Source organism: Mixophyes fleayi, chromosome 4 (assembly GCF_038048845.1).
Source record: "Mixophyes fleayi isolate aMixFle1 chromosome 4, aMixFle1.hap1, whole genome shotgun sequence".
Lineage (NCBI taxonomy): Eukaryota > Metazoa > Chordata > Amphibia > Anura > Limnodynastidae > Mixophyes > Mixophyes fleayi.
This window is the reverse complement of record NC_134405.1, coordinates 35,367,717-35,380,154: the sequence shown is the minus strand read 5'-3', so window position 1 is coordinate 35,380,154 and position 12,438 is coordinate 35,367,717. Positions and strand designations below refer to the sequence as shown.

The 12,438-nt window shown below is 41.3% G+C and overlaps 1 protein-coding gene across 1 annotated transcript in view; it reads left to right on the top strand.

The window, feature by feature from the left end:
• The window catches only part of C3 (complement C3), a 78,180-nt gene that overhangs the window by 20,200 nt on the left and 45,542 nt on the right, over positions 1-12,438 (top strand). Inside the window, exons 6-14 of the mRNA XM_075206551.1 lie at positions 2,431-2,513; positions 3,942-4,029; positions 5,670-5,772; positions 6,034-6,154; positions 6,815-6,930; positions 8,687-8,833; positions 9,717-9,920; positions 10,454-10,645; positions 12,145-12,306. Coding sequence (XP_075062652.1) covers positions 2,431-2,513; positions 3,942-4,029; positions 5,670-5,772; positions 6,034-6,154; positions 6,815-6,930; positions 8,687-8,833; positions 9,717-9,920; positions 10,454-10,645; positions 12,145-12,306 — 1,216 coding nt within the window. The remainder of the gene's footprint in view (positions 1-2,430; positions 2,514-3,941; positions 4,030-5,669; positions 5,773-6,033; positions 6,155-6,814; positions 6,931-8,686; positions 8,834-9,716; positions 9,921-10,453; positions 10,646-12,144; positions 12,307-12,438) is intronic.

Here is a 12,438-nt window from a genome sequence, read left to right as displayed (position 1 = left end):
TGATTATGATGCAGACAGATACCAAATTGCATTTCTCAATTTCTATTTATATTCTAGATTATATAACGGCTGAAAAGTTTTCATTATTTAAAACAAGAGGTTTTGACGTGCTAGAATTAGTGTAGTGTTAAGATGTTATAAACACTACACTTGGAAATTGGAGGAGGTAATGTGGCCCCGGTATCAAATTGGGTACCGGGGCCACCCCACTATGCAGTCCAGATACTTGTTTGGTGGAATTCCGACACGTGGAGGGTTTTTAAATTATATTGTGGCCTCGGTACCAAATTGTGTACCGGGGCCACCACACTACGCAGTCAAGATACTTGTTTGGTGGAATTCAGACCAGTTGAGGGTTTTATTATTATATTGTGTGGACCACTCTATCTATACCACACTACAACTCTATACCACTCTATTTCCTACTTTAATTCTATTTAATTCTATTTCCTACTTTAATTCTATTACTAATTAATTAACATAAAGAGGAACAAAAAAAACCAATTTTACCAAAAGTATAATATGACTTAGACTTACAAACACTACACTTGAAAGATCGTGCCTTTAAATGAAAAAGTAAGTCTTCATTGCACGACTATGTGCAACAGGGACAGTTTTTTTCTTTACAAAGTCAACTAATAACACTTGGACCCTGTCTGTCTTTAACATACTTAATGGGATCTCAATGACGAATTGTCTGTAGCATGTTTGGAGGAGGTATTGTGGCCCCGGTATCAAGTTGGGTACCGGGGCCACCCCACTACGCAGTCCAGATACTTGTTTGGTGGAATTCTGACACGTGGAGGGTGTATTTATTTTATTGTGGCCCCGGTATCAAGTTGGGTACCGGGGCCACCCCACTACGCAGTCCAGATACTTGTTTGGTGGAATTCTGACACGTGGAGGGTGTATTTATTTTATTGTGGCCCCGGTACCAAATTGTGTACCGGGGCCACCACACTACGCAGTCAAGATAGATAGATGCGTATCATAGATAAAGTACATTCAGTGGTGTGGGGCAAATTGAAAAATATTCAAAATGCACTGACATTATCAAAAACAAGAGGTTGTCACATGCTAAAACTCCAACATGTATATGATGGAGAGGATGGAGGAGCAGCCGTATGTGTAGTGTAATGCAGACCTGTTGAAGGTTTTTTATATATTTTATTGTGGTGCCCAGTGCCCACTCCTCTACGCAGTCCAGGTACATTTATTGGTGCGAATCAAACAAGTTGATGGTTTTCTTATTATATATATTGTGGTGACCCACTCCTCTACGCAGTCCAGGTACATTTATTGGTGCGATTCATAAAAGTTCAGGGTTTTTAATATATTGTGGTGACCCACTCCTCTACGCAGTCCAGGTACATTTATTGGTGCGAATCAAACAAGTTGATGGTTTTCTTATTATATATATTGTGGTGACCCACTCCTCTACGCAGTCCAGGTACATTTATTGGTGCGATTCATAAAAGTTCAGGGTTTTTAAGATATTGTGGTGACCCACTCCTCTACGCAGTCCAGGTACATTTATTGGTGCGAATCAAACAAGTTGATGGTTTTCTTATTATATATATTGTGGTGACCCACTCCTCTACGCAGTCCAGGTACATTTATTGGTGCGATTCATAAAAGTTCAGGGTTTTTAATATATTGTGGTGACCCACTCCTCTACGCAGTCCAGGTACAATTATTGGTGCGAATCATAAAAGTTCAGGGTTTTTAATATATATTGTGGTGACCCACTCCTCTACGCAGTCCAGAAAGATACCTTGTTGCAACGTTTTGGACTAATAACTATATTGTGAGGTGTTCAGAATACACTGTAAATTAGTGGAAATGCTTGTTATTGAATGTTATTGAGGTTAATAATAGCCTAGGAGTGAAAATAAGCCCAAAAACTTGATTTTTAAACTTTTTATGTTTTTTTCAAAAAAAATCCGAATCCAATACCTTAAATCCGAACCGAGACCTTTCGTCAAGTGTTTTGCGAGACAAATCCGAACCTCAAAAATAACGAAAATCCGGATCCAAAACACAAAACACGAGACCTCAAAAGTCGCCGGTGCACATCCCTAGTTCATGGACGTATCTCCCGATTCTGGGCATGTACAGTGTGATTTAGCGTAAAATACACTCAAAATCGGCAGATAAGTGCCTTGAAGGATCAGGCCCATAATAGGCTGCAGCTGTATGTTAGACCTCCAGGGAGAACTAATAAACTTGGACCTCTGTGAACTAATCTACTAACACTCTGCTTGGCGGATGATACAATAAAATCTACATCTTTTCTACACAGTCTTCATGTATACAGGATATGCAACATAAATGCACCTATCATTTTGTAAGAAAGTAGGCAACTATCCAAATGAAGGCACCTACTGTAAATGAACCTATATGATGAGATTGTCTGATCTTTCTTCGCAGTGTGGGCACATGGACAATATCAGCAAAATACGAGGATTCTCCTTTGCACAATTATACCACAAACTTTGAAGTGAAGGAATATGGTAAGATAATCTCATTATTGAGCATGTAGGCAGCATCTGGCTGAAGCACCTTAGACCCTACAGAGGGTCATTTTATGAAGTGCAGACATTGCCCAGGTTTAAAATTATTAGCACTTTTACTGTACCTGACCCACTCCACCCCCATTGCCACAGGGCTCCATGGTGCCAACCTTCAATACATCTCAACTGTGTAAAATATCAGTTTATTCTATTGTGGACGTTATTGGTCCTACAACATACTTGCTCCACAGCCACCAGCAGATTTATAGATTATTATTATTATTATTATCTTTAATTTATAAGGCGCCTCAAAGGGTCCACAGCGCCATACATGACATATACAGAAAACAGTGACCCATGATACAGAAAGAACAAAAAACCCAAAAACAAAAAACACACACAAGTAACAAGGTAATGCAAATCAAATTATTTCTGGGACAATGTGGGAAAGCGATGGTAGAAATCAGTAAGAAGTAGGCCGAAGCTAAGAAAACAGGGCTAGGGAAGCAGGCCAAGAGGTACAGAGGGTGATGGAATAGTAGAAGGAGCACACAAGGAAAGAGGGCCCTGCTCCTGAGAGCTTACATCCTAAAGGAAAGGGGGAGACACAAAAAGGGTGGTACTAACTGGGGGACAGGGAGTTAGGAGGAGGACTGATAGACTTGAATAAAGAAATGAGTCTTGTGGGCATGCTTGAAGCTTTTGAGAGTAGGTCCTAACCTGATGGAACGTGCAAGATCATTCCACAGTTGGGGAGCAACCCGGGCAAAGTCCTGGAGACGGGAGTGAGAAGAGGTGATCAGTGAAGTAGTGAGGCGGTGGTCACAGGCAGATTGGAGAGGGCGCTTAGGAGTGTAGGTAGAGATGAGATTGGAGATGTAGGGAGGGGAGGATTGATTAAGAGCTTTAAAGGTGAGGGGGAGGAGTTTAAATTTAATTCTGTAAGCCATGGGGAGTCAATTTAGTCACTGTTGGAGGGAGACAGCAGAGATAGAGCGGCGGGCAGCAGCATTGAGGGTAGACTTAAGAGGGTCAAGGTGAGAGTCAGGTAGGCCAGAAAGAAGGAGGTTACAGTAGTCAAGGTCTGAGATTACAAGCGAGTGAACAAGGGTTTTCGTAGCTTCCGTAGTGAGAAAGGGGCGTATCTTATATATATTCCGAAGATAGAAGTAGCAGGATTTTAAGAGGGACAGAATGTGAGGCTTGAAGGAGAGGGAGGAATCAAGGATGACCCCAAGGCATCAGACTTGAAAAAATATGGGACAGGGCAAAAGTTATTTTAAAGGAGTGTCCAAGTATTGTATGTAATAACAAATAAAAAAGAAACAATAAACCATTACCCCGTTCCTATTATTATTGTTATTTAGTCATTCCCTACTGTGTCACTTGTTTGATAATTGATGCATTTTCATTTTTTGTCACATGTAGTCCTCCCAACATTTGAGGTTAAGATGCTGCCAGAAGTGAGTTATTTTTACTCTGATGCTGAGACATTCTCAGTGGATATAACGGCAAGGTGAGTATTCTGTCAGTCTGGAAGTGATATTTGTGTGTAGACACCTTTAAGCTAGAGCATCAAAATATTCCAATGGTAAAAACGTAGGAGTATGGTAGTGATATCTGTGTGGGCCTAGTGATCAGTGATATCTGTACAGGAGGAGTCTGTCGGTCTCCTTTATAAAGGGCAAGACGGCTGATGTCTGAATCCTCTAGATTTTTGCTGAAACACATCGGTTTATGAAGGGAGATCAGGGGGCTTTTGGAAAAGCAGAAGTTATCACTGGCAGATTGGAGGAGTGGGGGCATTGATTGCTAAGTACAAGTAGTTGCACCAACGCACATTGCTTTAATCGAGGACTGTAAAAATTAGATTTATTTTTGGCAATTGACTTTTTTTAAATGAAATAAGGGCACCTGAGGTAAGGGTTGGAGAGGGCACAATATGAGGGCATATTTTTCTGTGTATAGGGGCACACAGCCATTTTTGGCCACTGGGTAAAATGATTCTTGAAGGGGAGCCCTTCACTGGCTCCCCTTCCCCTACAGAATCCTTTTCAAGCTCCTCACTCTGACTTACAAGGCCCTCACCAACTCCACTGCTCCCTACATCTCTAACCTTATCTCTATTCACACTCCCTCCCGCTCACTGCGATCGTCCAACGATCGTCGCCTCTCTTCCCCTCTGATTACCTCCTCTCACGCACGTATCCAAGACTTCTCCCGCGCCACTCCCCTCCATTGGAACAAGCTCCCCCGCTCCATCAGAACTTCCCCTAATCTGTCCTCTTTCAAACGAACATTAAAAACCCACCTTTTCCTTAAAGCCTTCCAGTCTCATGCTTTAACTCCCACCGGTCGGCTACCTCTCTTTCTCATCCCTTCTTCCCTTCTCCCCCTTCCTCCATCTCTCCGTCTCATCCATGTGTCTGTCTGTCTTCCCCTCCCTTTAGATTGTTCACTCCTTTGAGCAGGGCTCTCCTACCTTCTGTTTCCATCACTTTTAACTGCGCTCTCCAGCTACTCAGCTCACCTCCTCTCAGTCCCTCTGCCCTCTGTCTCCTCTCGCTTCTCTCCGCTCCCCTCAGTGACTCTCAACCTGTCATCCGTGCCCACCCTCTTGGGCCATAGTTACCTGCCTGTACTTACTTTTCCCCTCCCTCCCTCTCTTTCATGCTGTGCCTGAGCCCCCAGAGTTATAGTGCTTACTGTTACTTTTACTGTGCTGTTTCACCTTGTACTGTGCCATTGTTTGTCCTTGTACGGCGCTACGGATACTTTGTGGCGCCCTATAAATAAAAATTAATAATAATTATAAAATAATAATAATTCTTGGACACCGTTGACTTGGCAGAGTTTGGGTAGCGTCCTACACTATTAGTGTGAGCCATTGTGTGTATTCCAGTTGCTGTTTGGCAGCAAAGGTCATTTTTCTCTTTCCTGCCATTGGGGGACACTGAGAGACATTGGGGTATATTAGTGGGTATATCAGTTGCTTGAATCATGTAAACCATTAATGAGGCTAAAGCGACCAGAATTTTAAATGATTAAGGGGTCTTGCATCGAGCGTCCAGTGATCTTCATAAATGTGGTCCAGTGTACTCCACTGATCAAAACGTGCACAATATCACTCTTATTTGACTCTCCCTTTTATGTCAGGTTTCTCTATGGGAAAGATGTGAATGGCATGGCATTTGTGATATTTGGGGTAAAGAAGGACGGCGTAAAGACCAGTCTCCCAAATACTCTGAGAAGGATCCCGGTATGACAAATAATGGTGTCTATTACATGTTTGAATTTCAGCAATGTCTGACATCTTACAACCCAGTGAAGTGTATTATAGCGTTTACCACTAGGACGGACACAGCATCAACTTGCACTAACTATTTTATTAGTCATGGTAGTAGATTTTGCAGATTTTGTGGTCGAATAATAAGAATTTAAAAAAAAAATCTTTTTGTGTGCCTTTCCCCCACTCTATTGGGGCCGTTGTAATATCTTGCTGTCTCCATTTCTTTCTCAGATTGCAAATGGAGAGGGAGTTGCTGAATTACAAAGAAAAGATCTTCTGAAGAGCTTTACAAATGCTGCTGATATATTGCTGTATACCCTATTTATGTCTGTAACCGTTATCACCGACTCTGGTGAGCATTGGTGGGGTCGGGATAAAAATAGTTTTCCTGTATGGACCTTGGTCTCCTTGGTACATCACATCTAATTTACAACCTTTTTGGCAGTGATGGACAACATGAAACCTGCGGCTCCCAACACCTTCCTGCTTTACTGTCAGATCTGTTTGTTATAGCTTATAACGCTTGTTTTAAATACCTGCTGATATGTTCTTACCGATAGATGTATCTTTCTTTCGTGTATTGTGTGTCTCTCTCTCTCTTGATCTCTTTGGCGCTCTCCCTCTCTCGATCTCTCTTGCGCTCTCCCTCTCTCTCTCTTCCGCTCTCCCTCTCTCTCTCTTGCGCTCTCCCTCTCTCTCTCTAGCCCTCTCCCTCTCTCTCGCCCGCTCTCGCACTCTCTCTTGCGCTTGCTCTCTCTTCTTTCTTCTCTTCTCTTCTCTTCTTCTCTTCTCTTCTCTCTTCTCTTCTCTCTTCTCTTCTCTTCTCTCTTCTCTTCTCCTCTCTCTCTTCTCTCTCTTTTAAAATTACCTAAGATAATAAGGAATGTCTAGCCACTACACAAACTGGCTGCTTGGTTCATGGCTAGCATTCAGAAAAGCAAATCATTCCGCATTCCTGTTTGGGTGTAGTTGACGGCATACCTCAAATAAGGTATTTTTGTTTCTCTTCCAGGCAGTGATATGGTGGAAAGCGAGCTAGATGATATTCATATTGTGACCTCGCCACATATAATCTTCTTCCCTAGAACCTCCAAATATTTCAAGCCTGGAATGCCCTTTGACCTTACGGTATGACTGTTTATATTATTGGTTCCCTATCTGTCTTTCAAAAAAATAAATAGGTGCTGATGAAAATACACAGCAATGAGGGTCTGATTCATTAGGCATGCAAAATAAACGTGTTGCGAGTTCTTCTTTGTAAAGATATGTCTGTTGATGAATACAGATCTAGGTCAATACACTTCAGGACAATACACGGCAGGATACGTCCAATACATATATAGAATATAATGTCACAAAAGAAAGCATATAAAAAAATACTATTCAATAATGTCACCTGTTAATAATACAGTCATTAATGACCAAACATTTAAAAAAGAAAAGTATTTTATAGAGAAAAAAAGTTTAAAAAAACATTTATGAGGATGTTATGAATGTCTACTATACATAAAATGTATTTTTACAGTTGCTCCTGGTTGGAAACACATGTTCTAGCATCCATACACGACCGTCATCACTATCACTCAGCACTTACACCAGACCTGAAGCTGGTGCAAGTGATACAGCAAAAAAACACGAACCTTTGAGGTGCCCAAAGCTTAAATCGGACATTGCTGTGTGCGGTCAAGCTTGGCACGTCCTTACTGTACACAGACTACGTGCGTACACCCAATCCCCACCTTGTTTCACCCACTGAAATAGTAGGCCCTAGTAAGGGTCCGCTGCGCTTGAAGATGAATTGGATGTTGCTGCGTTCATTGGTGTATGGTCCAGTTCTGGGTACGCACAGAGCAATTTTATGCAAAATACGGCACTTATATAGGCCTTTACGTCCCTCAATGAATCAGGCCTTAAATGTTCAGAATTCATTATTTAGGTCACATATATGTTTTTTTAATCCCAGGTGTATACATTATTTAGATGTACAAAACCTTGAGCTTGCCTGACATGCTTTGTCCATTATACATCACTGTTCAGGGGCAAACGCAGGATTTTTAAGGGGGGGGTTTCCTCCCCCCCCCAAAAAAAAATATATATAGAGAGAGATGCTGCGCAAGTGGCCGCGCATGCACAGCAGCTCCATTTTGGCGATGCTGTACTGTACAGCAGCCGCGGCGCTGTCAAAGAAGCGCCCGCGGCAGTGCTGTACTGTAGTACAATACAGCACCACCACGGATGCTTCTGTGACAGCGCCGCAGCTGCTGTACAGTACAGTGCTGCTGTGTAGGGGCAATGTCTAGTGCCGTTCGTTCGTGGAGGGGAGGGGTTTCTGGAGAACCAGAAACCCCCCCCCCCCCCTGCGTGCGCCCCTGCTGTTTTTGAAAGTTACTCCCATTATGCAATGCTTTGGAAATCTCCTTTCACCAAATTATTTTGATGTTGAGGATAATACATCATGAAAATCAAATTAAAACATTTTGGTCTTTGGTTCTAAAAGAAACTGTTGTAAATATATTTTTTCACAGTAAATATTGGAAATTATAATGTAAATTTGTTCAGTTTGATGTAATTTTTAAATAGAATGTGTTCAAACTTTAAACTGCAGTGTTTAGTTGTTCCACTTTTCTTAAATTCCCTATTTGGTATACACGTTAATTTGGGACCCAACTAAATGGCCAGAATATAACAAATTTTGAATTGCTATGTTTATCTGCAGAATGCATAAGACTGAAGGAAAATGGAACCTTCATATGAGGATTAATTTGTAACCATCTTGTTACCTCATTAGTAGGCCAAATTAAGAGGTTTCCACATCACTCTGATTCTTCTCTGATGACACCTCTTTTTCAACACGTTTGTCTCTCATGTCCCTTTTATTCCTCAGGTTCTCATCACAAACCCAAATGGTTCTCCAGCAAACCGTATCGATGTGGTGGCTGAACCAGGAAAGGTGGAGGCTAGGACTGGACCAGAAGGAACTGCCCGACTGACTCTAAACACAGCATCAAACATCAACCTTCTGCAAATAAATGTGAGCGATTTTCAACTACCTCATCCTCATCATCATCATCATCATCATCATCATCATCATTTATTTATATAGCGCCACTAATTCCGCAGCGCTGTACAGAGAACTCATTCACATCAGTCCCTGCCCCATTGGAGCTTACAGTCTAAATTCCCTACTATAGACACACACTCACACATAGACAGACAGATAGGGAGAGACTAGGGTCAATTTTTGATTGCAGCCAATTAATCTACCAGTATGTTTTTGGAGTGTGGGAGGAAACCGGAGCACCCGGAGGAAACCCACTCAAACACAGGGAGAACATACAAACTCCACACAGATAAGGCCATGGTCGGGAATCGAACTCATGACCCCAGTGCTGTGAGGCAGAAGTGCTAACCACCAGGCCACTGTGCTGCTTCTCCTCCTTCTCTTGCTACTTCTATGAATCCTAATCCTACAACTACCTCCCCCTCTTCGTCATTCTGCTAGTTCTGTAAATCCAACCCTGAAAACTAGGTGTTCCTCCTGCTACTTATTTTATTATTTCTACTGCATTTTGTTCTTCTCCTGCTGCTACTACAACCATGACAGCTATATATTAGTACTCTTCCTGCCCTGTCCAATCTTGCTTTTATAGAGTAATGAGGCTGAGAGATGGAATAGGCTTCCTTCAGTGCTAAACTTAATCATCTCAAGTATTGTATATGTAGAGCCTACAATATGTGGTAGTGCAATTGTTTTTTGGTCAACACAGCCCACAAATATATAAAATAGTCCTACCCATGGTTATCCTGGAGGAAATCTTAACTCACTGCTCACTATTTCCAATGTAGAATGTTAGTAACACAGTATAAAATTCCTCAATAATGACATATTTGCTTTCTATATCCTCCATTTGTAGGTAAAAACAGCCTGTCCTGATTTGCATGCTTCCAGACAAGCACAGGCGAAAATGACAGTGACAGCATACAAGTCAAATGGGAATTATCTGCACATCGGAATCACTGCTGCAGAGGTCAAACCTGGAGAAAATCTTCCCATAAACTTCAATCTTCGTAATGCTAACCCCGCCATTCAGAACCAGATCCAACACTTCACCTATCTGGTAACCAGACAATATTCAGCAATATTTGATAGAAATACCTAACCTCATTATAAGCAGGGTGGCATTTGTTATTATGGTCAAGGTTTAGATTAGATTATGAAGGACCTCATTATTGAAATGACAACATAAGCAACTGTCTATAGCTTATCAATGCAACAAGTCATCAATCTAGTCATCAATCATTTAATTCTTTAATTCTTTTCCAGACAATATTAACCATCTGGGAGTATTTAGGTCTATATATTTTTTTCTCTAAGTCCTCAATCTTTTCAGGGTCTATAACCTGAAACTGTTATAGATCATCCACATATACATAAGAGATACTTATATGTATGATTTCATCACAGGGAAGAGTATAATCCTGACTCTAAAAGTGTACTATTTATACGGCTTAGGAAAGTCTTCATCCAGACTATCATAGGAAGCTTTACCTGTGCTGTAGTTTCGCTGATCTCTCTTTGAAATGTAAGAACCAGTTTCCAATCTATGGGATTCAAGTTGCAGTTTTCATCCCACGTTATCTCCTTCCTTAGATTATGAACAAGGGAAGGATTCTGAAGGTGGATAGACAACCTCGGCTGCCAGGTCAATCCCTGGTGACGATATCACTCCCCATCACAGAACAATTTATACCATCTTTCCGTATGATTGCATATTACATTTTGGCAAATGAGATTGTGTCTGACTCTGTCTGGGTGGACGTAACGGACTCTTGCATGGGAACGGTAAGGAACTTTCTATATGGGATAATTAGCAAGAAATGGTTTGGGGATTATTAGTTTACTGTTGTAGATGTAGTGTCCACCATCCATTTAAATTTGACATTGTCATAATATAATATAACTTACACTTCCGTATACACATAAGTGCCCCAGTTTGCAACTGAACAAACCATGCTGTGATGCAAGGGGTGCAAATGCAATTTTCTTTTCCATGTAAGGAAAGCTGCTTTGTTACACCGCGATTTAGAGTTCAGCTAGGACACACAACTCCCAACTCTAAATCTGTCCCTACAGTGCCCCATAGTTTTTCTAATGTGCAAAATTGCTTTTCCTAGCTGGCATTATGCCTACTTAAGGCCCAAGGTGTATGTGTCACACAGCATAAACATGTAAACTGTTTGATGGCTTGTAGGGTATCTTTTATTAACATTAGGTTATATCAATCACAGTGATATGATATGCAAATTACTGTAAGCAATGTGATTTCATGTTGTATGGGAGATCACCCCACCTTCTATTGTACAAAAACATGTACATCGACAAGTCATTGATATTTAATGCATTCCCTTATTTGTCCCAAGTTTGACATACAGAACAAGCATGCTGTATATACTATATTTACATCACTCGATTAGTGCTCACGGATCAGGAAAGTCACATATTCAGTTTGACACACGGCATTGGTTTCAAATGCTAATCCTATCGGATTTTCTATAGAGTGGGAATTATCGGGACCATCCCCATACTTTTGTGATATACAGATACCATCTGACGAGTAGAGGAGCAGTGGCGCACGCAGGGGGGGTTTCTGAGTCTCTAGAAACCCCCCCCTGCGCTAACTAAGTGGCCACTGTCCTATACAGCAGCCGTGGCGCTGTCAAAGAAGCGTCCGCGGCGGTGCTGTATTGTATAGGACAGCGCTGGCGAAACGGAGCTCCATGCGCAGCTCTCTCTCGTGTTTTTTTTTTTTTTCGGTCGCCGGGGAGAAACCCCCCCCCCCCCCGACAATCCTCCGTGTGCCCCTGAGGAGGGTGTCACCGCTTTAATTTCTATCATTACCATCATTATATTGAAGGAACATACTCTTGCTCCAACTCCCGGGACTCGTGTCTACTTGACAGATTCATAGTATAAACCTTTATTACTTACCATCATGGGATTTTTCTATAAAGGGACAGCATATTTGAAGAACCCCTTTTTTCAATATATATATTGACTATATACATTGGCTCACACCAGATACAATATATGTATATTTTTATGACATAATATAGTAATTATCAGTGCACTGATACTAGTTTAGGCTATTGCCATATATATTTTTTTTATATTTTTATATGTTTTGTTTAATAAATGTTATATTGTTTCAACTACGTGGATTCAGTCATTACAGGTGCTGCCTACTTTCTCAGCGCTGATTTTAGTATATGTTATGCTGTATATACTGTACAGAGAATTGCAAAGATTTGTTTGTAAAATACTGATGTTATATTATTACACAGTTGGAAGTGGTCGCTAACACAGACAGCGATAAGAAAATACACATCCCTACTTCTTCCATGAGGCTAAAAGTGAGAGCAGATCACAAGGCCACAGTAGGACTGGTGGCTGTGGATAAAGGGGTCTTTGTGCTGAATAACAGGTTCAAGATCTCCCAAAACAAGGTGAGGAGACCACTGGGAACGAGGAGACACATCACCTTAATCTATATTCATATTTATGACACTATAGCTGAGGTTCTGAAAATGAAAAGGAGTTAGAACCAGGAGACATATCTATAATATAATGCAATACAA